General features: G+C 40.7%; 1 protein-coding gene across 2 annotated transcripts in view; it reads left to right on the top strand.

Annotated features, from left to right (window-relative positions):
- The first annotated feature begins 3,372 nt into the window (after positions 1 to 3,372).
- The window catches only part of LOC103280080 (clumping factor A), a 45,768-nt gene continuing 23,260 nt past the window's right edge, over positions 3,373 to 25,880 (top strand). Inside the window, exons 1-2 of one of the 2 annotated variants that reach the window (XR_507146.2) lie at positions 3,373 to 4,713; positions 8,603 to 10,185. Coding sequence is in view for 1 of the 2 variants with exons in the window: in XM_008117922.2 (XP_008116129.2) it covers positions 4,656 to 4,713; positions 22,980 to 23,057 (136 nt within the window). In the remaining variant the exon portion in view is untranslated. Of the gene's footprint in view, positions 4,714 to 8,602; positions 10,186 to 22,979; positions 23,058 to 25,880 lie in introns of those variants that run through there. The other variant, XM_008117922.2, reaches the window with a different exon arrangement.

The following is a 25,880-nucleotide window of genomic DNA, read 5'->3' on the forward strand; positions in this document are numbered from 1 at the left end:
TATATCTTGAGGTGAACGATGTTACTTCTGTACCGTAGGTGTTGCAAGGTTTCTCGATAGTTTCACTGAGCTTAGTATGGTATCAATTTTATATGACTTGTTTCTTTCCGTTAGGAATACTGTCCCTCTTGAACTTAGATGATCAAACTTGTACTGGGGAGTTTAACTGGTTAAACCTAGTCTTCCTTGACTTAGAGATGTAGCCTCAGCTCTTTAGTTATCCCTACTAAGAGCTCAGCAACTTTAATTTTAGCCCTTCTCTGCTAAAACTCTCTAGCTGCTCAACTTCCTCCCCCAATCTCTTCTCTCGATCTCTCTCCTTTCCCCCTGAACAGAACCAACTGCTCTGGTCAACCGACAAACCCCAACTGCCCAATTCCAACTGCTAAATTTGAATTCGAAGGCTTCCACCAGCCCCTTTTCCTGGCCATGCCTTAGAGGCTCCCAACTTCTGTATAAGAATAGCTGAAATATATAACTTTAAACAGTCAACCTAAACATAGCAATCATGAATAAAACACAATGATCATGACATCTTTACAATGAGGAACTGTATTAAAGGGTCATGGCATTAGGAAAGCTGAGAACCACGGTGTAGAGGTTACATGAAAGCTGCATTAACATTTGTGAAAAGATGGCGTATTGAGGAGGATATCTGAAAAATATGCACCACGATAAAGGTTCAAAGCATAGAACACAATATGTATATTAGAGCATCATATACATAATAATGTTAACAATAATAATACAATTAATAAAACAACTGATGACCAAATTCAGTCAGCTGTAGTGGCACATAGTTGTAACTTACAGCATAGTAACTTTCAGAGTATAAAGATTTATAGACTGCAATCATCCAGATTTAAATGTTACACAGAGCAGTTTTCAGTATAGAACATATATCTAACATATATCAACAAGACTCCAACTAAAATTTGTTAGCGACACAGTATGTGTACATTCAGTTTCTCTAAAATGGTATGTGATAATATGCTGTGAAACTAAATATATCAGTATACAAATCAATTGACTCAAACCTGGCTTGGAGTCAAAACAAATCAAAGTCTCTGTAGTCTTGGAGCAATTCTATAGGACTCCTCAGGTTGTAAATGCAATCAATTAGCTGTAGCTTCAGTTTGTTGACAATACATTCAGTTTTTCAGAGATAAGTTTCCAAATACGGGAACAGATGTTGCAGTCATTTACAGTTCCCAGCCAGGACACCCGGTCAAATAGATGTTATTTTAGAGTGGCTGGCTGTGAGCCGAAGTAAGCTGTTTACTACTGGTTCCCAGGTTTACTCCAGTTTCAGTTAACCCTTCATCTGGTAAGCGGCAATATTTTGAATATCTGTATTGTTGGCTCAGCTTCAAGTTTTCTTGAAAAGATAAAAGGAAAATGGTCTAATATAGTGCTCTTTATAAGATATCACATATGATTTTTATAGATTTGGTGAAAATAGACATATTAACAAATGCTATATTTATCATAGTGTTTACTCCCAGGCATAATAGTCACAATTGTCTACTCACACGTTCGCAGTGTCTACGTGCTGATTGTGGATTCTATACTGCGAGTAGCATTAGTGGTCTTCTGACAGTTTAAATATATGATATTAATATATGATATTCTATCTTCTAAGACTGAGAGAGCATGACTCTCCTAAGGTGACCCCGTGGGTTTCCATGGTTGAGTAAGGGTTCTAACTATGGCCTCCAGATTCCCAATCCCACACTCAAGCTGCTACAAATTCACCACTGCCTACTTTTCTGTTTTTACAAAGAGTTACTTAATAGAAGATTAGCCAAATTGAGAGTTCAGATATTATCCTAGATAGCAAGGAATGTATCCTGGAGATGGGTAATGTTTTTCCTTGGAGGTAGGAAAGAACAATAAATACTGATCACATGAACCCAAGCCAACTTGGCTTTCTTTTTATAATGCTCCTTTTGAATGCACTGACATATTCACTATGAGGAAATGTCATCAGCATATTTTTTGTTTTGTTTGATTGTAATACTGGCATCATTAAGAAACTCGGGATCTGAGTACACAGCTTCCATCACCCATCTCCAGATGGGCCACGGGGTGCAAATTCTCCAGTTTTGGTAGACTGCTCTGTCCCAAGGGAAAGAGCTGCTTGTGCAAATCTCCAGCTCAGCTAGTACTGCAAAAGCTTGTGTGACTGTTTTGTTGCTTGAACCTGAAAATAATTTATTGGGTATGAATTTACACTGGGACCTTTTTATCTACCAGGGGTTTGTTCTCTGACCCTCTTATTTAACAATATTGGTGGATGCCGAATTCCCAGTTTTGCAATAGTGTATGAAAATGATGTTTCATACAAAATAATAATGACAGCAATATAAACCACAACAATAAAAAATTATATATCTTATTCTGGATGAGCGGGCAGACCTGGCGTGCATAACGGAGACCTGGTTGGATGAGGCTGTGGGTGTCAATCTCACCCAGCTTTGTCCACCCGGTTATGCCGTGCAGCATCAACCAAGATCTGGAGGCAGGGGAGGAGGGGTTGCAGTGGTCTATAAGGAGTCCATCCCCCTGACCAGGTGCCCCATCCCGCAGTCTACCTTGTTCGAGTGTGCTCATCTGAGGGTAGGGCTGTGGCGCAGCTGTTGAGCAGCTGCCTTAAATCACTCTGACCATGAGGTCATGAGTTCGAGGCCAGCCCGTGGCGGGGTGAGCACCCGTCAATTAAAAATAAAAAATAGCCCCTGCTCGTTGCTGACCTAGCAACCCGAAAGATAGTTGCATCTATCAAGTAGGAGATAAGGTACCACTAATAAAAAAAGTGGGGAGGCAAGATTAACTAATTTACGACCTGGTATGAGGAAGTGCCGTCAGTGTGGATGATGAAGCAGCTGCTCCCCCCTGTGGCCAGAATCGAACATCCCCTCAGAAGAAAGTTAACTTGCCTCTGCGTGTGTGTCTCTCAGTCTCTGTTTGATGTGTTTATGGGCATTGAATGTTTGCCCTATGTGTGTTATAATGTGATCCGCCCTGAGTCCCCTTCGGGATGAGAAGGGCGGAATATAAATACTGTAAATAAATAAATAAATAAATAAATAAATAAATAAATAGGGGGCCAGGACAGTTTAGGGATTCTGCTAGTGTACCGACCACCCCGCTGCACTTCAATCTCCCTGCCTGAACTAGCAGGGATGGTCTCTGGCCTGGCGTTGGAGTCCCAACGGCTCATTGTGCTGGAGGACTTCAATGTCCATGCCGAGACCACTCCTTCTGGTGCAGCTCAGGACTTCATGGCCGCCATGGCAACCATGGGCTGTCCCAACTAGTATCTGGCCCTACCCACAGAGCAGGGCACACACTTGACTTGGTTTTCTGCCAGGGATGGGAGGAAGGTGGTGGTGTGGAGGAGCTCACCATCGCTCCTTTGCCATGGACCGACCATCACCTGATCAGGTTTGGGCTCACTGCGCCCCCTCTTTCTAGACTATAGTACACTCTGGATGATGCAATCAGTATGCAATACAGACAAGACACAAATTGCATTTATACACTACCAATACACAAATCCCACATAAACAATTTCCCCCTCTTTAAATGTATTTTTGTCTTCTTAATTATATACATCACCTAAGCACATATGAATCAACTTATTGTACATTCATTACATGTAATGGTTTTTCATACTGAATGTCTTATAACACTTTTCTTTAAACTAGGCAATCACATACAATCTTTGTGCAGTTGTCTCTTACACTCCATATACTTAGGGAACATCTCATGACTTTTAAACGATTAAACACAAACCTCTACTTCAGACACATTCTTTCAAGATTTTGCTGCTACACTTGATCAATAACAATCAACTATTTTATATCCACCACTACCAACATAGTCTTTTCCAACAGGTGACATGTGAAACTTCTTTGGATCAGACTTATAAGGTACTAGCGCACATCTTATTAAGCAACATAAATTAAAATACAACAATAAATACAGCAATAAATCATAAAAACGAACTGGGCAAAAGTGGGCTAAATGAGTTTTGTAAACATGAGGTAGTTGATAAAGTGCTGCAAAATCGTGGGAGATTTGGAGTGGGGTAGACCCACTGGTGGCACAGTGTGTTAAAGCGCTGAGCTGCTGAATTGTGGACAAAAAGGTCCCAGGTTCAAATCCCGGGAGTGGAATGAGCACCCGCTGTTAGCCCCAGCTCCTGCCAACCTAGCAGTTCGAAAACATGCCAATGTGAGTAGATCAATAGATACCGCTCCATCGGGAAACCTTTACCTTTGGTATATCAGAAAATTAACAAAGCAAAAGTGCAACCAATCAAAAAGTGGACACTGAACCAATATTTATCATACAGATGGGTAGTTCTTATCCAAAGGCCTGTGTGAAGAGCCAAGTTTTAAGGCTCTTCCTAAATGCAGCCAAGTTGGTAGCTTGCCTAATTTTCCTGGGGAGCGAGTTCCAGAGCCTACCTCCAAATCCCTCCTCTCCTCTAACCCTCCACCCGCCCCTCTGCTCAGGCTGAATGACATTATTCTTTCTTGTTCTATAAATAGTGAGAACTTTCCTGTCTTATACAGATTGAGCAGCACTTTGCCTTAGAGCTATATCTCTTAACCAGAATATTGGAGATTTCCAAGGAAGCTCGCACCATGAAATTTCTTCTTCTTTTCTTTTTGGTTGGCATGGTCTTTTCCCTGAATGCTACAGGTAACTAAGAAATTCAAGATGATTACTGGGAGGAACGTTGATTGAAAAATACATATATACAAATACTGGCATCTTGTTAGTGACCTATACAGGTTTAAATGGTGCTATGTTTTAGGGGTGAAATTTGCATTATGGTGCAACAGATGTGTTCTGTAGATAATGGTGGACATCGATTTGTTCATAGTTATGCACATTGGATTTGGTGTTGCACTTCTGCAATTGCATACAGTGCATTGCCATTTCACACTGTACACTGGAATTATGCATTATGCGGTGGTGATTTCAATCATGCATTGTGCATTCCAATTGTACATATGTTGATCTGCATAGGGTGTTGCTGGTACCACAATAATAATATTGGTGCTACACAGAAAGAAATTTTGCATATCAGGCAATGGGAATGAAATCTGAATACTGTATCTGACTCACTCTTCTTCTCTTTTTAGTGTAATTGAATTTAACATATGGAAAAAATGTGTGCTAGATGTTAATTCTGATTTATTCAGCTCAGTATAATTACAGAACTAGTGGTTCTATGAGATTAACTCTTATTTACTGGAGACTGGGAATGGAAACCATACTTTAAAAATTTCTTGCCCTAATTGATTAAAAAAAGGTATTTTATGCTTTAAGACACCCTGCTGAGAAACTGTATAACTGTTGAATGAGTTGTTTGCATCTTGGGCCTTTTAATCTGTTTCAGCCACATCTCTCTTGGAATACTGTGTCCAGATTTGGGCACTACAATTCAAAAATTGACAAGTTGGAAAGTATACAAAGAAGGGTAACCAAACTGGTCAGAGGTCTGGAAACCATGAACTATGCATAGTGGCTAAGGGAGTTTGCCATGTTTAGCCTGGGGAAGAGAAGGTGAAGAGTTGATATGGGGATGATATTTAAATACGTGAAATAATGTCTAAACGAGGTGAAAGCATTGTCTGAGATTAACAATCACAGGATAAAAAGAATTGTGATCAATCCCTAGATAATAACCTAATTTCATCTTGTCTTGAATGCTGATTTCATTAATATCTGGCTCATAATAAAGGGAAATGCGGAGAGAAATTTTACTTAGCTTAAGAAGTTTACAAATACATATAATTAAAGTAAGTAAAATAGGATAAAAAGAAAAAGAAAATTTAGGAAGAATAGTTAAATAGAACAATAGAATGGACACGATGGGGAAATATACTTGACCAGCTCATGACTCTTCAACTTAAGGCATTGACTGAATCAATACATCAAATGAATAACAGACTGGATGAAATCTCAAACATGGTGGAAAAAGTATGTAACAAAGTTGAAAATTTATCTCATAAATTTCATCAATTGGAGATAGAACAACAGGATATGAAGAAAGAACTGAGTCAGGTGAAAATAATGGTGGCTGTGATTAAAGAAGCACAAGTCCACCACAAAAAAAATCTATTGGAACAATGCCAAATTAGGCAATATATGCAATCTCAACAAGAAAGCTTACAATTACAACTTTTGGATTATCTCCAAAGGCAATTTTCACTTAGATCAAGAGGTATCCCTGAAGTTGTTCAAGAACTTAGCAATTGGTTTGTTCAAACCTTTGCTGACATGCTTGGATGACAAGAACTTGATCAAGAGAGGCAAACAGACCATCTCTAAAGGGTGAATTCTCAGTATGCCACAAGAAATAAAGTCCCCAGAGACATGGTGATTAGGGATGGCAGTTTTTCGTTCATTGTTGTAAGTTGTATAAAATCCATTAAATTTGTACTTATGACGCATTATCAAAAGCCTTACGAATCAAAACATACCCAATAATTTTTTGTTGGAATTTTGTAAATCCTGGAAGCCTCCCAAAATCAGTTTCATTTTCATTGTAAGAAAGCAAAGCAAAATTAATGGCCTCTTGCCATTAGGAGAGGGAAGCAGCAGGAAGAACGCAGAATTCACTGGGAAAGAGATTAAGAAAGCACAGAATTCTGGGAAGTGTAGTTTGGGAAGGCAAGGAGCCCTATGCCAGAGAATTCAAAAAGCCCTGCTCTAAACTACGTTTCCCAGAATTCTGCTCAGCATCAGAAAGCTCCAATCAGGAAAGAGGAGTGGTTTGCAGCCAGCCAGAGTTCCAATAAATGGTTGAATCTGCAAAGAGGAGGACTAACTGATACTTCTAGTAAGTAAATCTATGTGCTGGGCTGGGAAGAAATTTCTAAATGGAAGTCCTGTTGGTTAATATGAGAGACATTCAATGAGATAGCTGTTATGGCTTTTTGTATTTAAAAAGTTTTTGTCAACATTTTTTAAAAATCTTAAAATCAATACATGTATGAATATTTCTGAGAGCTGGGGGGAATGATCCCCTGTTATCTTTTGTCATTATATAGAGAAGGAGTTTTTTAAATATGTTGTTTATCAAAAAAAATTAAAATTCCCCAAAACTCTGTGGATAAGTGAAATGTTCTGAAACTTGATGAGCTAACAGTACTCAATCCATTCTACCACTGTAGCAAGTTTCACACCAATAGCTATAAAACAGAAGGAGAAAGGAGCCCCTGAAGTTTCCCCACTTGCACAATTCCTATAAGGAAAAATTTACTAAATTTTGTTACTCTGGTTATAGTAACAAAATTTTTACCAATGTACTTGTGACACCATAGGGCAGCATGAGCACTGGAAACCAGACACGGAGGCCAATAAACAATCTAATATCTTTATTAAGGAAATAAAGGAGACAACTAAAAATAAGCAGAGTATATAGTCCAGCAATAGACCTTTCAGAAAAGGTCAAATATAGTGCAGTAATGTGAAAGTAGATGTCCAGTATTAGAGTTCAAAGTTTTAAATCCAATAACCGAAACACACTCAAACCTTTAGGCTGTTTGAGTGGTTATTAAGGCAAGATCTGTCAAAGAGTTCCAGGGCTCAAATCCGAGGCTAGGATGCAAGGCAAGGCAAAGTTAGTTGTGGTAAAGCTGAATTGCTGTCCAGGCTTGACAGGGAGATGAGATACAACGCCGGTCTACTCGAGAGTAGCACACTGCAGAACTAGAGTCGATGTGAATCCCTCAACTGACACGTTGAACACTGCAAAGGTCAGTCGGCACCCAGAACTTTTATGGGACTTCGCTCTCCTCTCCAGCCAGGTGTCTGAACACTCTTTCCCAAGGGAATGTTGACTAAATCAACAACTTGCCAGATACAATCCTCCTGGGAAACTCTCAAGGGAACCGGCTTAATTAACGCTTGCTCTCTCCGCTAATCTAGCTCTTCTCCTCAAATTCTGTTTCTCCGAGCGAGATGTTTCCCAAAACAATCTGCGGTCAAACATAGCATTCTCTGGAGAACCAGGCTGTGAGTCAAGGGCCTTTTTAATTAACTGTGGGCTAAAACTGTCAACAGGGGACATGTGGAAGGGAGCAGGATCGTGCGGAAATGGCACAAACCCCATCTCTTCTTCGGTCTGATCCATAATGGCGACGGGGTTATGACTCGGGGGTCTCTGAGACACTACAGCACTTTAGAAACATAACTCAGGCACCCCCTAATATTTTAATGAGTTTTGAATCATTAAATTCCACAGTCTTAATGGTTATAACATTTGTTAAAAGAAGTTTAAGATATACAATTTTCCAGTGGTAACTGAGAGATCCTATAAAAATAAATGCCAAGTGAATTATAATTCTGCAAAATTGGCCACGCCTGATTTAAGGTTTGACTAAAAACTAGAATATATCTCTACCTCCAACTATGGAAGCCATCACAATCTACTGGTTGTAGGGTCATTTGACATCCCTAATGTGACAATTTGTACAAAACATTTCTTTTCTTTCTTCACTCTTTGCAATATGTGATCATCTTTTCTCCTCTTCTGCATTAGATCCACACTAATGTCGCCATTTGTTGTTTTTTTAAGGGACCTTTGACAATCCTTGCTACAATGGTGGTGGTTACTGTCTTCATAAGAGTATAGACTGCTTCGACGAGAACAATGAAATTCTTCCGTTAGAGTGTGATACAATAGAGAGAAGATGTTGTAAGATGTCAAACCTTGATCGGTGAAAGTCATCAACCCTGATTTCCTGATCAAAGCAACAGTTCTTCACTCAATCAATTATCATGGGCTCTACCATTACAGGGCTAAATCTAATATGATTATTAAAAGTATGCTAAAAACAAAACAAAAAATGTGGATTTTGTTATTTTGCTTTTTTAAAAAAAAGGTATATGTAGGACCCAGTCCAAGATACTTTGTCTCCTGGACAAGACTGAACTAGAAAGTGCAGTCCCTTCTTTAGAGTTCCTCACCTATTGGTCCAAATCAATACAGTTCACCTTCCATGTATATGGGTTCTGGTGTGTGTGAAATTCCATTGGTTGATTCAGAGTTTGGATAACTTCAGCTATTCGGCAGCCGGACCGTTGAAAACAGATCAAAACCCCTTTGGAATCTTTCCCAGAATGTAACATGAACACCTGAAGCTTCTGGTTGGATTCAGGAAGCGTCCGTTGAGTCAGCTGGTGCTTTTCCCTTATTAGCCTAGCCAGCCATAGCTAACCAGTAGGCTTGTCCGATCGATGGAAAAAATGTTTCAATTCTCGTTTCTAAAGTAGGGGGTGCTGGCTCTTCGATGTAGAAATTATTTCTAAATGTTTCACCCAAAATTTTCGGATATTTCTGAAAATTCGTAATGTTTCTAAAATGTTTCTAAAATGGCGGACGCGCATGCGCAATAGCCAAAAAACAGGAAACCGGGGGGGACTTTTCTGGGGGGTCTCCTGCCCTCATTTCTTGAGCTATTCTCATCAAATTTGGTACAGTGGGAGAACACATTCCACACTCTTTGCTCAACAAATTGCAGAATGTTTCCTGTTTCCTATTATTTTTGGCGAATTTTCATAACTTTTTATAATACACTATTTTTCAATATTTGAAGAAACCTGTTCCTGGTTTGAAAGTCTTATTTCCTGGTCAATTGGGTTCTTATCACTGTAAAAGTCCCTCTTCTACTTGTGTAGACTTTGGATTAGAAATGCAGCACACGCCAAGCAATGCCTTGACTGGATTGGCAACGTCCTTTGGAAACTATAAATTATCTTTGAACCTTTTGATCAATGGTGCCACTGGCTGACCTTGTGATTGCAAAAATGAAACTCTGGCTTAGGACTTTGGATTAGAAATGCAGCACACGCCAAGCAATGCCTTGACAGGATTGGCAACGTCCTTTGGAAACTATAAATTGCTGTGGACCCTCTACTGAATCAAATCAATGTCTGACTTTGTGATTGCAGAAATAAAACTCAGCCCAAGGCTTGGGAATAGAAATGGAGCGTGAGGGAAGCAATGCCTTGGCGGGTGCCCCACGTCCTTTGGAAACTATTACTTCCAATGTACCCTTTTAAGTTTGAAAGCTATGTGTGTCTTTGTAATTGATGCAATAACACTCAGCCCGGGGGCTTGGGATTATAAACGAAGCGTGAGGGAAGCTCAGCGCTTACAGGGACACAGACATGCTTAGAAAACTATAATTTTCAAGCTCCCTCCTTTTAAGGCTTGGAAAAAAAGGCTTATGGGGTGATTGCTTTATTCCAGAAAAAGTAAAAAAGGAAAGGCAAAAGGTCTCCCTCAGGAGTAGGAAAGCAAAAGCACCCCAAAGCTCCGCGGTTACAGGGAAGCAAGCTCCCTCCTTTTAAGGCTTGGAAAGAAAGGCTTATGGGGTGATTGCCTTATTCCAAAAAAGGAAAAAAAGAAAGGCAAAAGGTCTACCTCAGGAGAAGGAACCACCCCAAGCTCAGCACTTGCAGGGAGGGACGCAGACTTGTTTGGAAAAAAAAATTCCCTACATCCACAGCAAGGACTCTGCCCCAAGCCCCAAGCCAATTTCCCCCCAACACAGTATCTAACCAGCAACAACACTCTACCCCCAGTCACTTTGCCCTCTCTGCTTCACGGCGCGCGCGAACCACCCTCTCTCCTCGGTATCCCAACCCAGAATGGCTTTGCTCCGTGTGGAGGCGATTTTTATAGCGATCCTCCATGTGGACGCGGAGGACGCTAGCCCCCACCTTTTTTAGCCATCGTGGAAGACTCTGATTGGCAGGGAGCGGTAGCCATGTTAGGCTGCGCTAAGCTCCCATTTAACAGTTAGGTTAAACTGTATAAGCTAAAACGGTATAATGTACATGTGATCTTTTCATCCCTCCTCCCCGTTGTAGGACATGGCTCTACAAGGGCCGGAAAAATAGTACAGGTCAATAACTGGCTCAGAAAATGGTGTCAAGAGGAGCATTTTGGCTTCCTTGACCATGGTCTACTCTTCCAAGAGGATGGACTACTGGCAAGTGATGGGGTGCATCTCACACAAGTAGGAAAACATCTTTTTGCACACAGACTCACAAACCTCATCAGGCGCACTTTAAACTAGATCCACTGGGGGAGGGGAACAACAGCCTGGCGAACACTATATTACCCACGACTACAGGGAACCGCCAAAAGGCTAAACGGAGGGCTGCACAAACACAGCAAGGACCAAGTACAGAGAGCAGAATAATCCCAAATAAACAGCTCAAGGGGAGGTCACAGGGGCTTACATGTCTTTACACTAATGCTCAGAGAATGGGAAATAAGCAAGACAAACTCCAACTCTTAGCACAGCAGCACACATACGATGTCATAGGCATCACTGAAACCTGATGGGATGACTCCCATCACTGGAATTTAACCATTGAGGGCTATAACCTCTTTCACAGAAATAGAACAAAGGGGAGAGGAGGGGGAGTAGCTTTATATGTCAAAAACAGTTACGTTGCAGAAGAAATGCAAGACTGTAATCTGGGAAACCAGCTTGAAAGCATCTGGATAAGAATCAAGGGAACCGGGACTCAAAAAGACCTTGTCGTGGGTGTCTACTACAGACCTCCGAGTCAGGATGAAGGACTTGATGAAGCTTTCTGTCAACAGCTGACCAAACAGGCACAAAGAAGAGATATAGTAGTCATGGGCGATTTCAATTATCCCGATATCTGCTGGAAAACAAACTCGGCCAAGAGTACAAAGTCTAATAAATTCCTTACTTGCCTTGCAGACAATTTTATGGTCCAGAAGGTAGAAGAGGCAACAAGGGGATCAGCAACTCTTGATCTAATCTTAACAAATGTGGAAGACCTGATCAATACAGTTGAAGTGGTTGGATCCTTAGGGGCAAGTGACCATGTGCTCCTGCAGTTTGCAATACAAAGGAATGCTGAAACTAAGACAAGTCAAACATGCATTCTGGACTTTAAGAGAGCTGACTTCCAAAAAATGAAGGAATTACTGAGCGGCATCCCATGGACGCCAATATTAAAAAACAAGGGAGTTAAGGATGGATGGGAGTTTTTCAAAAGTGAAATACTCAAGGTGCAAATGCAAACAGTGCCAACAAAGAAGAAAAATAAGACAAATGCAAAGAAGCCAGAATGGATGTCCAAAGAACTTCTAACTGAGCTAAAGCTCAAAAGTGACATGCACAAGAAGTGGAAAAGGCGAGAAATCACCAAAGAAGAATTCAAACGTATAGCCAACACCTGTAGGGAAAAGGTTCGCAAGGCTAAAGCGCAAAATGAGCTCAGGCTTGCCAGGGACATAAAAAACAACAAAAAAGGCTTTTTTGCTTACGTTGGTAGAAAAAGGAAGAAAAAGGAGGCGATAGGGCCACTGCAAGGAGAAGATGGGGTGATGGCGACAGGGGATAGGGAAAAGGCAGAACTGCTTAATGCCTTCTTTGCCTCGGTCTTTTCACAAAAAGAAAGCCATCTTCAACCTCAGCAACATGGAATGGACGAAGGATTGGGGGAAATCCAACCCCAAATAGGGAAACAAGTTGTCCAGGAACACCTGGCCACTCTAAACGAATTCAAGTCGCCAGGGCCAGATCAGCTAAATCCAAGAGTATTGAAGGAACTAGCGGAAGTTATTTCAGAACCACTGGCAATCATCTTCGAGAGTTCTTGGAGAACGGGAGAAGTCCCAGCAGATTGGAGGAGGGCGAATGTGGTCCCTATCTTCAAGAAGGGAAAAAAGAACGACCCAAACAATTACCGTCCGGTCAGCCTCACATCAATACCAGGCAAGATTCTGGAAAAGATCATTAAGGAAGTGGTCTGCAAACACTTAGAAACAAATGCGGTCATTGCTAATAGTCAACACGGATTTACCAAAAACAAGTCATGCCAGACTAATCTGATCTCTTTTTTCGATAGAGTTACGAGTTGGGTCGATACAGGGAATGCCGTGGATGTAGCGTACCTGGATTTCAGTAAGGCCTTCGACAAAGTCCCCCACAACCTTCTGGCAAACAAACTAGTAAAATGTGGGCTAGACAAAACTACGGTTAGGTGGATCTGTAATTGGCTAAGCGAACGAACCCAAAGGGTGCTCACCAATGCGTCGTCTTCATCATGGAAAGAAGTGACAAGTGGAGTGCCGCAGGGCTCCATCCTGGGCCCGGTTCTGTTCAACATCTTTATTAACGACTTAGACGAAGGGTTAGAAGGCACGATCATCAAGTTTGCAGATGACACCAAACTGGGAGGGATAGCTAACACTCCAGAAGACAGGAGCAGAATTCAAAACGATCTTGACAGACTTAGAGAGATGGGCCGAAACTAACAAAATGAAGTTCAACAGGGACAAATGCAAGATACTTCACTTCGGCAGAAAAAATGGAAATCAAAGATACAGAATGGGGGACGCCTGGCTTGACAGCAGTGTGTGCGAAAAAGACCTTGGAGTCCTCGTGGACAACAAGTTAAACATGAGCCTACAATGTGATGCGGCAGCTAAAAAAGCCAATGGGATTCTGGCCTGCATCAATAGGGGAATAGCGTCTAGATCCAGGGAAGTCATGCTCCCCCTCTCTTCTGCCTTGGTCAGACCACACCTGGAATACTGTGTCCAATTTTGGGCACCGCAGATGAAGGGAGATGTTGACAAGCTGGAAAGCGTCCAGAGGAGGGCGACTAAAATGATTAAGGGTCTGGAGAATAAGCCCTATGAGGAGCGGCTTAAAGAGCTGGGCATGTTTAGCCTGCAGAAGAGAAGCTGAGAGGAGACATGATAGCCATGTACAAATACGTGAGGGGAAGTCATAGGCAGGAGGGAGCAAGCTTGTTTTCTGCTGCCCTGCAGACTAGGACATGGAACAATGGCTTCAAACTACAGGAAAGGAGATTCCACCTGAACATCAGGAAGAACTTCCTCACTGTGAGGGCTGTTCGGCAGTGGAACTCTCTCCCCCGGACTGTGGTGGAGGCTCCTTCTTTGGAGGCTTTTAAGCAGAGGCTGGATGGCCATCTGTCGGGGGTGCTTTGAATGCGATTTCCTGCTTCTTAGCAGGGTGTTGGACTAGATGGCCCATGAGGTCTCTTCCAACTCTACTATTCTATGATTCTATGATTCTATGAGGTTGCAGAAACAAAAAAAAATATTTAAAAAATTAAAAAAAATTTGAAGGAAAAAAATTAACGAAAATTTTAAGACACAATTAGAGAATGGGCCAACGATGGATCGTATTACATTGCCAGTTGCGCCGAGGGAAAACGTTTCAATACTCGTTTCAAAAAACGAGAAAAATCCGAAATAATTACGGAAGGAGAATTATTACGAACATATGGACAACCCTACTAACCAGACTGAAAGTCAGCCTCCCCTCCTGGGGCTACTGAAGCTGGTTCTCCAGGTGCAGTGACTGTGGCAGACACTCACCTGAACAATGAGGCAGGCTGTCCTATTTTATTTCTTTTACCCTTCCTCCCTTTTAAAGAAATTCCGGTAAATTTTACCCTTGTCTACAACTACCTCTCAACTCTCAGGAATAATCCTACTCCAGCCTAGACTCCTTGATGCTGCCCAGAGTATTGTGGCATATGTCAGTTTCAAGCGTAAAGTCTATCACTAACAAGAGTGAGGGAGTTCTGCAACAGACTCCAAGGGACATTTAGTCCAACCCTATTCTGTCAAGTAAGAAGGAATTACTATTATATTATTCCTAAAAATCAGTAGATGAACGGATATTTCTGAATCCTTGAAATATTGATGCCATTTTTACATTGTAAGAATGCCATTCCTCTTGTAATTTTTAAAAAATAATTATTTGCAATTTTTTAAAAAATCCTAAAAATCAGTGTATGAGCAAAACGTCCTGAAACTTTGCAGGTATGATGCCTTACTCATGTTCTGTCACTTAGAAGGAATCCAAGGGGAGATCAGTTTTGGTTTTCCTTTAAAGTCATTTGATTTCTAAAAAAAATTACAAATCGCCTCTACATCAGTGGATGACCAAAACATTCTGAAACTTAGCAGACAAATGGTAAATGTTGCTTACTGCTGTGTCAAGTTTCATCCTGATATCCATAAATATGTCAGAGAAACGAGCCTCAAAAGATTCCCCATTGCCGCTAATTACAATATTTCAAATCTTGCTTTGACTACAAACCAGAATAGACCTTTACCTCCAACTGAAGAAGTCACCATAATCCACTGGCTGTTGGGTCTTTTGATATCTCTAATAAGGTGGCAATTTGTACCAAACATTTTCTTTCTTTCTTTCTTCACTCTTTGCAATATGTGATCGTCAGCATCAGATCCACACTAACAACACCATTTATTTTTTCTTTTAAGAGACCATTGGAAATCCTTGCTACCGTGGTGGTGGTTTCTATATAACCTGCCCCAAAAATGAAACTCTCCAGCTTGATTGTGGTTATAAAAACACAAACTGTTGTAAGATGCCGGAAACTGTTGAATGAAAACCATCAACCCTGACTTCCTGATCAAGGCAACAGTTTTTCATTCAATCATTATCATGGGCTCTATCACTGCCAAGTAGGCAGAACTAACCAGGATGATTATTAAAAGTATGCTACAAACAAAAACATGGATTTTGTTCTTTTGGTTTTTTTTTTAAGGTATATGTAGATATTATTTTGTCACTTGGACAAGATTGTGGTGGAATGAAGAATTATGTTTAGTTCACGTTTCACCAGTCCACATACTGTCTTACAACAGAAAGGATATGCCACACAGATGATAAGTACAAGAAGTTTACTCTTCAAAATGCAGAGCAACATATATACAGTCATATGAATAGTTGCATTGACTCACACAATGTCCTTTGAGAGGTAGTCAAATAGTCCTTAGGTGTCTATGCAAATGGTCTTCTTCCAGCAGCCCAGAAGCAACCCTCTCTTGATAAGCTCCTGCACAGAAAACTATATGTACCTGTTGCCAAAACTCCCAGGCTCAGTTAGCCTTCCACATGTACCGGTTCTGCATTTATGGATCCAACCAACACTAACTTGAAAATATTCAAGAGAAGGGGAATCCCTTTTATTTTACTATGCACATGTGTAAACTCCTGTCATTTTCAGAGGTCTCCAGGTTTTCTCCAGGTCTTATTTGAGTTATCATAGAATATAAGGGCCATCGTGTTACCATGCCACATTATATAATGGTACTTGAGCAGTTGAAGTTTTGGTTTTCATGGGGAGTCTTGGAATCACAGAGTCATAGAACCAGAAACACAGAATCATAGAGTTGGAAAAGACCCTAATACCAATTCAGTCCAGCCCCTTTCTGCCACGTAGGAACATACAATCCAGCAGGTCATCATAGAATCATAGAATTCATCATAGAATTCATCATAGAATCATAGAATTGGAAGGAGCGCCTGGGCCTTTAGTCCAACCCCCTGCTGTGCAGGAAAAGCACATTCAAAGTACCCCTGAGAAATGGCTATCTAGTAGTGTGGTGCTTTTGTTTGGAATGCTTCCGTTAACAAAAATGGGGTGCCTATACGAACAGAATTTTCATCTCACTAAAGAAAAAATGAAAATTTTTGGACCATTGGCTGCAATGGGAGAGCTTCCGAGGTTCACCCCCTCCCTCCTCCCCGGCCCAGTTTTTGGGCTAGAGGGTGAAAATCACCACTCACGGAGGGCATTTCGCCCACCAACTTTTAAACTGTGTGGGTCTTCTCCAGAGTAGCTGAGAATTCCAAAGCTCCCATCCTAAACTACATTTCCCAGAATTCTGTGTGCAGCAGGAAAAGCCCAAAATGCAGGGCTGCCCATTTTAAAGGCCTAGTGTGATGAAATGGTGGATGGCTTTCTGTCAGGAGGACTTTGACTGTGTCTTCCTGCCATGCAGCCTTTGTTTGTGGGGATAGGGACATTTTTCATGTGATGTGCCTGCGGACTATACGCTACACACTAGTGTGTCCTGACCCACAATCTGGAAAGCTTTGTCCTAGTCCATCGTTGGTCAGACTTACTCTGACTCTTCTGGCAATGTTGCCTATGACTGACTCACATGATTCATTGCTGCCAATTCCCTAGAAAATCATGGGACTGCTATCCGGGCCAGGCTGTGGCGCAGCTGGCTGGTAACCAGCTGCAATAAATCACTACTGAATGAGAGTCATGAGTTCGAAGCCCGGGTCGGGTTAAGCCTCTGACCATTAAATAGCCCAGCTTGCTGCTGACCTATGCAGCCTGAAAAACAGTTGCATCTTCAAGTAGGAAATTTAGGTACGCTTTATGCGGGAAGCTAATTTAACTAATTTACAACACCATAAAACTGCCAGCAACATGGCAGAAAGGAATGAGGAAGTACAGTCACAAGTGGACGGTTAAGCAGCAGCTCCCCCTGTGGCCGGAATCGTGAAGCTAGAAATGTTAAATGCCTCTGTGTGTGCCTATACTGTATGTTGTTTGTCTGATGGCATTGAATGTTTGCCATATATATATATTCACTGTAATCCGCCCTGAGTCCCCTTCAGGGTGAGAAGGGCGAAATATAAATGCTATAAATAAATAAATAAATAAACCAGGCTTTTCTTTAAAAGGGAGATATTGTCCACTACTCTGTACATTGCCCCATTTCAGAGGTCAGCCAGAACCTCAAAGGTAATACCTTCCAAGGAGACAGGAATCTATCTGGCTCCAGCAACATCTTAAGGTGGACCAACCTCCTTCCCGTTGGGCCTTTTAATCTATAATACAAAAAAGTGTTTCTGGCCTAATCTTTTTTCTTTGTCTGTGCAGAAAATAATTCCCTAAAGATTGCAAACATATAATTGGAGCAATGTGGTTGGGAATGAGGGTGAATGATTCCCAAAGCTGTTGCTAATAATGCCAGTAATGAAGCTTAAAGAACATTTTGCAACAACCACTTTACAGCCAATCCTTATGTAAGAAGGTGTTTTCCTGTTGACAGAATGAGTACAGAAATCAGGGCCAATGTAGCCTTCTGGAGAAGAGAGTTCCACAGCTTCGAAGCAGCCACCAAGGAACCTCCTCTGAACAAATGTTGCCAAGAAAAACTCAGGTCCGTAGGGAGCATTATTTGGAGGGCTTTCCAGATCTCCCTAGGGCATGTGAAGACGGTCCACCAAATTATTGACCCCCGGGACCAATTTAGACACAGGCCTGGTTTTTAAACTGAAAACCAGGAGGCAATTTCTGCTCACTTCTTGTTGTTAAAAAAAGATTTCTGTGCCTGTTATGGAGCAGGATACAATACAATGGGTTCATATCCCTGGACCTCAATCTTCAAAGGACTTTGTGAAGACACACATCTGGCTGGCTGGGGGACTGCTATTCAAAAAGTCAATTTGCTCAAGAATTTTAGGAATGAATAGGCATCTCTTTTTCATCCCGAAGGCTACAATGCATGTTACCTCATCTTCCAGAGGTTGCATGTTGTACGTAAAAAGGCAAGGCAAAGGCAATTAACATTTCCGTTGCAAAGTTAATTCTCTGACGTCTTTGCTTTACTTAGAAATGTTAGCATAATACATTGTCAACATCTTGAGTTGTTTGTGGCACCATAGTTGACATTTTCTGAAAAGAACAGAACCTCCCCAACAGTCTCAGAGACTAATATGCACACTAAAAATTAAAATACTAAAAACAAAAATGTGGGAAGAAAAAGTTGTGGCTTCCAGTTCCCTAGCTGATAGTCATAACCGATCATTATTCTACTTTGACTAATTTTTCTTCATAACATCAACTTCTACTTGCATATCAATATGCTACTCTTCATATCCAATCCTGATAACCTTCCCCAATAATTTCTCCAAAAAAAATGCAATTATTGATTGTCAGTACTCCTTACAATTACTTTATGAATTGTCTTTAATCAAAGTCATCAATGTGTCAATTTCTGCCAAAATCATACCTTTTCCAACAATCCTATTCTTGAGACTGAATGGTTGTATCTTTCCACTCTGTGCGTAAAGCAATCTGGCAGCTGTAGACATCTATGGCAAGAGTCTTTTCATATCTTTTATCATATTGGTCATCCATCAGTCTCATAGAATCATAGAGTTGGAAGAGACCACATGGGCATCTAATCCAGCCCCCTGCCATATAGGAAAGTAAAGGTAAAGGTTTCCCCTGACGTTAAGTCCATTCATGTCTGACTCTGGGGGTTGGTGCTCATCTCCATTTCTAAGCCAAAGAGCCGGCATTGTCCAGAGACACCTCCAAGGTCATTTGGCCAGCATGACTGCATGGAGTGCCGTTACCTTCCCGCTGGAGCTGTACCTATTGATCTACTCACATTGGCATGTTTTCGAACTGCTAGGTTGGCAGAAGTTGGAGCTAACAGCAGGCACTCACTCCGTTCCTGGGATTTGAACCTGGGACCTTACAGTCTGCAAGTTCAGCAGCTCAGTGCTTTAACACACTTCGCCACTGGGGTTCCGCCATGTAGGAAAAGCACAACCAAAGTAGAAAGAATTCTGTAAAAAAAAAAGGGGGGGGGGGAAATATTGGAAACTGATCCACGAGGAATGCAACACAACTTTTCAAAAGAACTTTGAGACGAAACCAGAGCTTCTCCTGCTAGGGCTATATGATCCCCAACTTTCGATTGACATGAATACTGATAAACGCTTTACTTTTTTTATCATGGCAGCTAGAATGGTACTAGCAAGATTATGGAAATCAGAAAATATACCTACAAAAGACCTTTGGATAGAAAAAAATTATAGAAATAAAAGAGATGGACAAACTAACCTTCCTGATTAAGAAAAACAACAGGAGAGCGACAAAGGAAACTGACTGGACTGCTTTTGAGGACTATCTTAAGAAAGAGTATAATTGAACAACTTCGTAACCACCCTTACCCACTCTCACACAAACCCCCCTTGCCCCTGCTTCCCCACTACCCCTTTTGTGCTCTGTTTGTTACTAAAGTTGGAAACTTTCAATAAAAACCATTTAATAAAAAAAATACAAAGTAGAAAGAATTCTGATTTCAATTGAATTTTAGACCTAGAAAGTCCTCCATTACAATTTGAACAACTGTTTTGCAGGACTACGTTCTATTTAGCTCACAGATAATAACTTTATAGAAGTTATTTCTAATTTTGATGTCAAAGTCTACAGGATAAACTAAGCTGAAAGATTTTTTTTTCATGTCAGGAGTGACTTGAGAAACTGCATGTCACTTCTGGTGTGAGAGAATTGGCTGTTTGCAAGGATGTTGCCCAGGGGATGCCCGGATGTTTTTGATGTTTTTACCATCCTTGTGATAGGCTTCTCTCATGTCCCTGCATGGAGCTGGAGTTGATAGAGGGAGCTCATCTGCGTTCCCCCCGGGTTGGATTCGAACCTGGCAGCCTTCAGGTCAGCAACCCAACCTTCAAGTCACTAGGCTTTAACCCACTACGCCACTGGAGGCTCCAGACCTGAAAGATAAACAGAAGCTATTTTACATCTGGAAGTAAGTCATATCACATTTAGTAGGAATTTCTTTGAAGGAGAAGTAGAATTGCTCGAGAGACGAGCACTACAAAATTGCATGGTTAGTGGTGGTTGTGTACATTTTGTTTGTTAGTTTTTCCACACAATTATGTAGTATTGGATCATTCCTAATTAAGCTCTGAAGTATCTGAGATTATTGCTCCTACGTTACAATAGAACTGTTCATCTACTCTGTTTGATCGTGCGAAACTGCGGGGCATGCGTCACTATCCCATTGTTTCTGCAATCTTATAAATAGAGGGAAAGGTTATTTTTGAACTGGATTTCAACTCAGATTGCCTTTGGAGTGATTTCCTCTCACTGATCCTGAAAGCTGAAGACATGAGATCTCCATTTCTTCTCTTGGCCACGGTTGCTTTCCTCCTGTATAGGGCTGAAGGTAAGCAGGCAGCTCAAGTTCCTGAGCTGTATAGGAGAGACTGAGGTTGTGCCTACACAGGCAAAATGATCGGGACCTAATTCTTAGTTGCTGTGGGGAATCCACACAACACACTTTGGATTCAAAGCAGGAGTGCTAGAACCAGCTGTTAATTTGGTTCAAGGGGAAACGGCTTTTACACTGGAACTTCCAGTAAGCTCTGGAGTGATCACAAAGTTTTGGAAGTATGGACAGCGGAATTGAACTGGATCCAGCTTAATCTGCTATCCACGCGGCCAATGGACCATCACTGAGTTACCAGCTACAAGCACATCCCTTGCAGGAGGCCTCCTAGTGATGTCGCTTCTAGTGAGGTCACACCAGGGTACTAAGTGATGTGACCAGGAAGTGCAACATCAAGGGCATGCCTCTGCAAGGGAGTTGCTTGTGATTGGTGATGGAGGGGTGGTGCTGACACTCACAATGCACTCTCAGTCTGACCAGCCATCTGAACATACAGAGTGTTTTTGGGCTGCTACTAGGCAGCTATGGAGCAGTTTACCCTGGATTAATTGGGTAAGTGAAGCCATGGCCTCAATCTCACCCCTACTCATTTGAATTTTAGCATTTGTCTCAGTTAACCCTAATGGCGCTCCATGCAGTCATGCCGGCCACATGACCTTGGAGATGTCTATGGACAACGCCGGCTCTTCGGCTTAGAAATGGAGATGAGCACCAACCCCCAGAGTCGGTCACGACTGGACTTAACGTCAGGGAAAACCTTTACCTTTTACCTCAGTTAAAAGAGACTAATTAATCAATAATTTTTTTTACTTCTAATACTATTACTACTACTAGTACTAGTACTAATAATAATTTATTTGTTTGTAACAAATTTGATTGTAGTCTGTCTGTGCAATTTTCTTACAGCAGCTGAGGATATGATCAATGGTTTCGTCAGCTTCCTTGCACAGTCTGCATTTCGGGTCATCAGCTGATTTTTCGATCTTGGCCTTAATTGCAAGCCATCAGAACAAATGCAATTAAGCCCTAGATCGAAAAATCAGCTGATGACCGAAATGCAGACTGTGCAAGGAAGCTGATGAAACCATTGATCATATCCTCAGCTGCTATAAGAAAATCGCACAGACAGACTACAAACAGAGGCACAACTATGTGGCCCAAATGATTCATTGGAACTTATGCCTCAAGTACCACCTCCCGGCAACAAAGAACTGGTGGGATCACAAACCTGCAAAAGTATTGGAAAATGAGCAAGCAAAGATACTGTGGGACTTCCGAATCCAGACTGACAAAGTTCTGGAACAGAACACACCAGACATCACAGTTGTGGAAAGGAAAAAGGTTTGGATCATTGATGTCGCCATCCCAGGTGACAGTCGCATTGATGAAAAACAACAGGAAAAACTCAGCCGCTATCAGGACCTCAAGACTGAACTTCAAAGACTCTGGCAGAAACCAGTGCAGGTGGTCCCGGTGGTGATGGGCACATTGGGTGCCATGCCAAAAGATCTCAGCCGGCATTTGGCAACAATAGACATTGACAAAATCATGATCTGCCAATTGCAAAAGGCCACCCTACTGGGATCTGCACGCATCATCCGAAAATACATCACACAGTCCTAGACACTTGAGAAGTGTTCGACTTGTGATTTTGTGATACGAAATCCAGCATATCTGTCTTGTTTGCTGTGTCATAATAAAATAATAATTTTATTTGTTGTCCACCTCTCCATGGCTTACACCAACATTGGGGAAAGTGTGGCCTATGGCCAGCGTATGGATCCAAGACTATGTGCGCACAAAGTCCTGTACACATAGTCTAGGAGGAGCCTTTTCCAACCAATAAATTCATTCGCTTGGTTCAATATAGTGATTCAGCTTGGGACCTAAGTAAAAGATCCTAGGTAAAAGTAAAAGGGTAAGGTGAGAGATACAAGAGCTCAAGAGTTAGCATTGCTGTGCCAAGCTGGGGAAAGTTTCTGTCACAGGTATATCAACATCTATATATGCTGCATTGGATTCATGTGTCTACTCTAGTAAGGATTAAAAGTTGAACTGATGCTACTGATAACATATCCTTTTTTTTGTTTGTTTTGTTTAGGACGGCCTTGTGAAGATGAATGCAGTTCAAAAAGTGAAGAATGCAATAAAAGCGAGGAACGTGAATGTGATGAAAACGGTAAGCAACACTGGTCTGTAAGTGTAGTAGTTATTACTCCAGATTACAGAATCAAATGCCATCTTCACATTATTTTTTTCTGGAAATCAAATTAAATGACTGCCAACATTAGATAAAAGAAGTCAACATAGATTGTAAGGGCCTTGCTGATGTTGCTGCTTTTATAACGATCCCATCTTACAGCAACTCCGCAGTCAATCTATCATAATTCTTTTCTGGGCAAGATTTGTCCAGAATGGGATTTGCCTTAAGGTCACTTGCTGATAAATCCAGGGCCAGTCTGCAGTAGTGTGTGATGATTATGGTGATTTTTTTTATTGTGTCAGAAGTGACTTGAGATCATACTGTAAGTCGCTTCTGGTGTGAGAGAATTTGCCGTCTGCAGAGATGTTGCCCTCGGGATGCCCAGATGTGTTACTATCCTGCTGGGAGGCTTCTCTCATGTCCCCACAAACTAGAGCTGACAGACAGGAGCTCACCCCATCTCATGGATTTGAACCGGCAACCTTTAGGTCAGCAGTCCAGTCCCTGGTGGCTCAATGGGTTAAAGCTTTGCACTGAAAGGACTGCTGACTTGAAGTTTGGGTTGCTGACCTGAAGATTGCCAGATTGAATCCAACCCGGGGAGAGCACGGATGAGCTCCTTCTGTCACCTCCAGCTCTATGCGGGGACATGAGAGAAACCTGCCACAAGGATGGTAAAAACATCAAAACATCTGGGCCTCCCCGGGCAACATCCTTGCAGATAGCCAATTCTCTCACACCAGAAGTGACTTGCAGTTTCTCAAATTGCTCCTGACACAAAAAAAAGCAGTCCAGCCAGCACAAAGGTTTAACCGATTGCACCACTGTAGTTCCAGAGGGTGATGGTGGCGATGTTGTTGTTGATGATAACACCAATAATAAATTTATTACCTGCCTAGCAACTCGAGGCGAAATACAATATGGTCAAAACAGTGTGATAAATCCAACACTATTAAAATACATTTAACAAGATCCACACAGGAAAAATGCAAGTGAAAATTTATTTATTTAATATATTTATATCCCGTCGTTCTCACCCCGAAAGGGACTCAGAGCGGCTTACAAATTAAATTTACATACAATATTATATTATTAGCATAGCACAATACTGGCAATAAATTACCATATTGTACTATATATTGTAATATTATTAATATTACATGTAATTTATAATTTATAATTAATATTATTATATTGTATTATTAGTATTAAATTCACTAATAAAATTCACGTTAAAATTGACTGGGTAGACTTGCTAGAAGAGATAGGTCTTCAGTTGTATCTTTCATTATGACAAGTGATTTAGCCATTGGAGCTCTTTCGACAGGTCATTCCATAGGCTAGGGACAGCCAATGAAAAGGTCCTCTAGAATAAAATCAAAACAGGAAAAGAACTAAAGAAAACCATAATGCACCCCCCAAACACTAAAAGACACGTAGTTATAAAATTGAGAAAAAAGTGAAACCAGCCTTTCAAACTACAAGTGCCTGATGCTTTGTGAAAGTATTACAGCTGTTTAATGCCTAAGCAAACAAATTAGCCCCACATCCCATCCCTTCTGATTTGAGGACTCATTATTTCACATTTGTCTTCAATTGGCCCCAAATCCCAATTCTTCAGTGGCTTCCAGCTTTCATGTTAAGTCAGAAAAAAATGATGAATTTAGCTGTATTATATATAAAAATTGGATGTGTTTCCATTTCTGTTTCTTGTGCAAAATATTGCTTTGGAAACAGGAAACAATTTTCTTCATAATAATAATAATAATAATAATAATAATAATAATAATAATAATAATAATAATAATAATAATAATAATACTTTATTCTTATATCCTGCCCCATCTCCCCATGCCCAAACAATATAAAAATGCAAATCCAAACACAGCAATAAATACATCAAGAAAAAGCATACAACAACAACAATTTAAAAACAATGAAAACATGTTCAATGCCCTTCACATGAATATGTGTTCAGTGCACAAAGAAACATGTATTCCCCATCTCTTAAGGTTTTTTTGGGGGTGGGGGGAGGAAATTAAAACTTAAGTACTGTATTAAAAATATAGAATAAATATAGGAAAAAAATTAATGACAGAAGGTTCATTAATAACCCCAATTATAATGGAAAGGACCCCCCCCCCCCCCAATTTAAAAATAGAATGGATAGAAAAGGGAAAAATAGATAAAATAGGGGACTGGGTTGATATGAAGGAGATTATTATGGAAGAATTTAGGGAAATAAAATTATCTTGGTTCCACTGTAGACAATTAGAACAATGGTTTAAGAACTGGATAAAAAATAACAGAAACGGAAATAAACTCACTCAATTTGAGCAAATAGTACGAAATGGAAGAGGTATGGAAAAACATCAAACTTTGAAAGGAATAAATAGTAAAATATATGAGATAATAATTGAAATAAAGGAATGAAAAATAAAGAACAATATCCTCAAAGAGATACGGGAAGAAAACTTAGGGATCAAAATTAATGATATGGAGTGGGAACAAACTATGGGAACAAAGTCAATAGAAAAACTTATCAATACGAATTAAAGAAAACTATTATAAATTGATTTGGACCACCAGTAAAAATAGCAAATATAAATTAAAATTACTCAAAAAACTGTTGGCAAGGATGCCAGAAATTGGGAACATATATGCATATTTGGTAGTAATGTAAATATGTAAATAATTTTTGGGGAAATATTTTCAGACAGATAGAAGATATCATGAATATAAAGATAGAATGAAGTCCTAGTATTGGTTTGCTATCGTTATATAACAACAAACAGTTGA

Source organism: Anolis carolinensis, chromosome 1, assembly GCF_035594765.1.
Source record: "Anolis carolinensis isolate JA03-04 chromosome 1, rAnoCar3.1.pri, whole genome shotgun sequence".
NCBI lineage: Eukaryota > Metazoa > Chordata > Lepidosauria > Squamata > Dactyloidae > Anolis > Anolis carolinensis.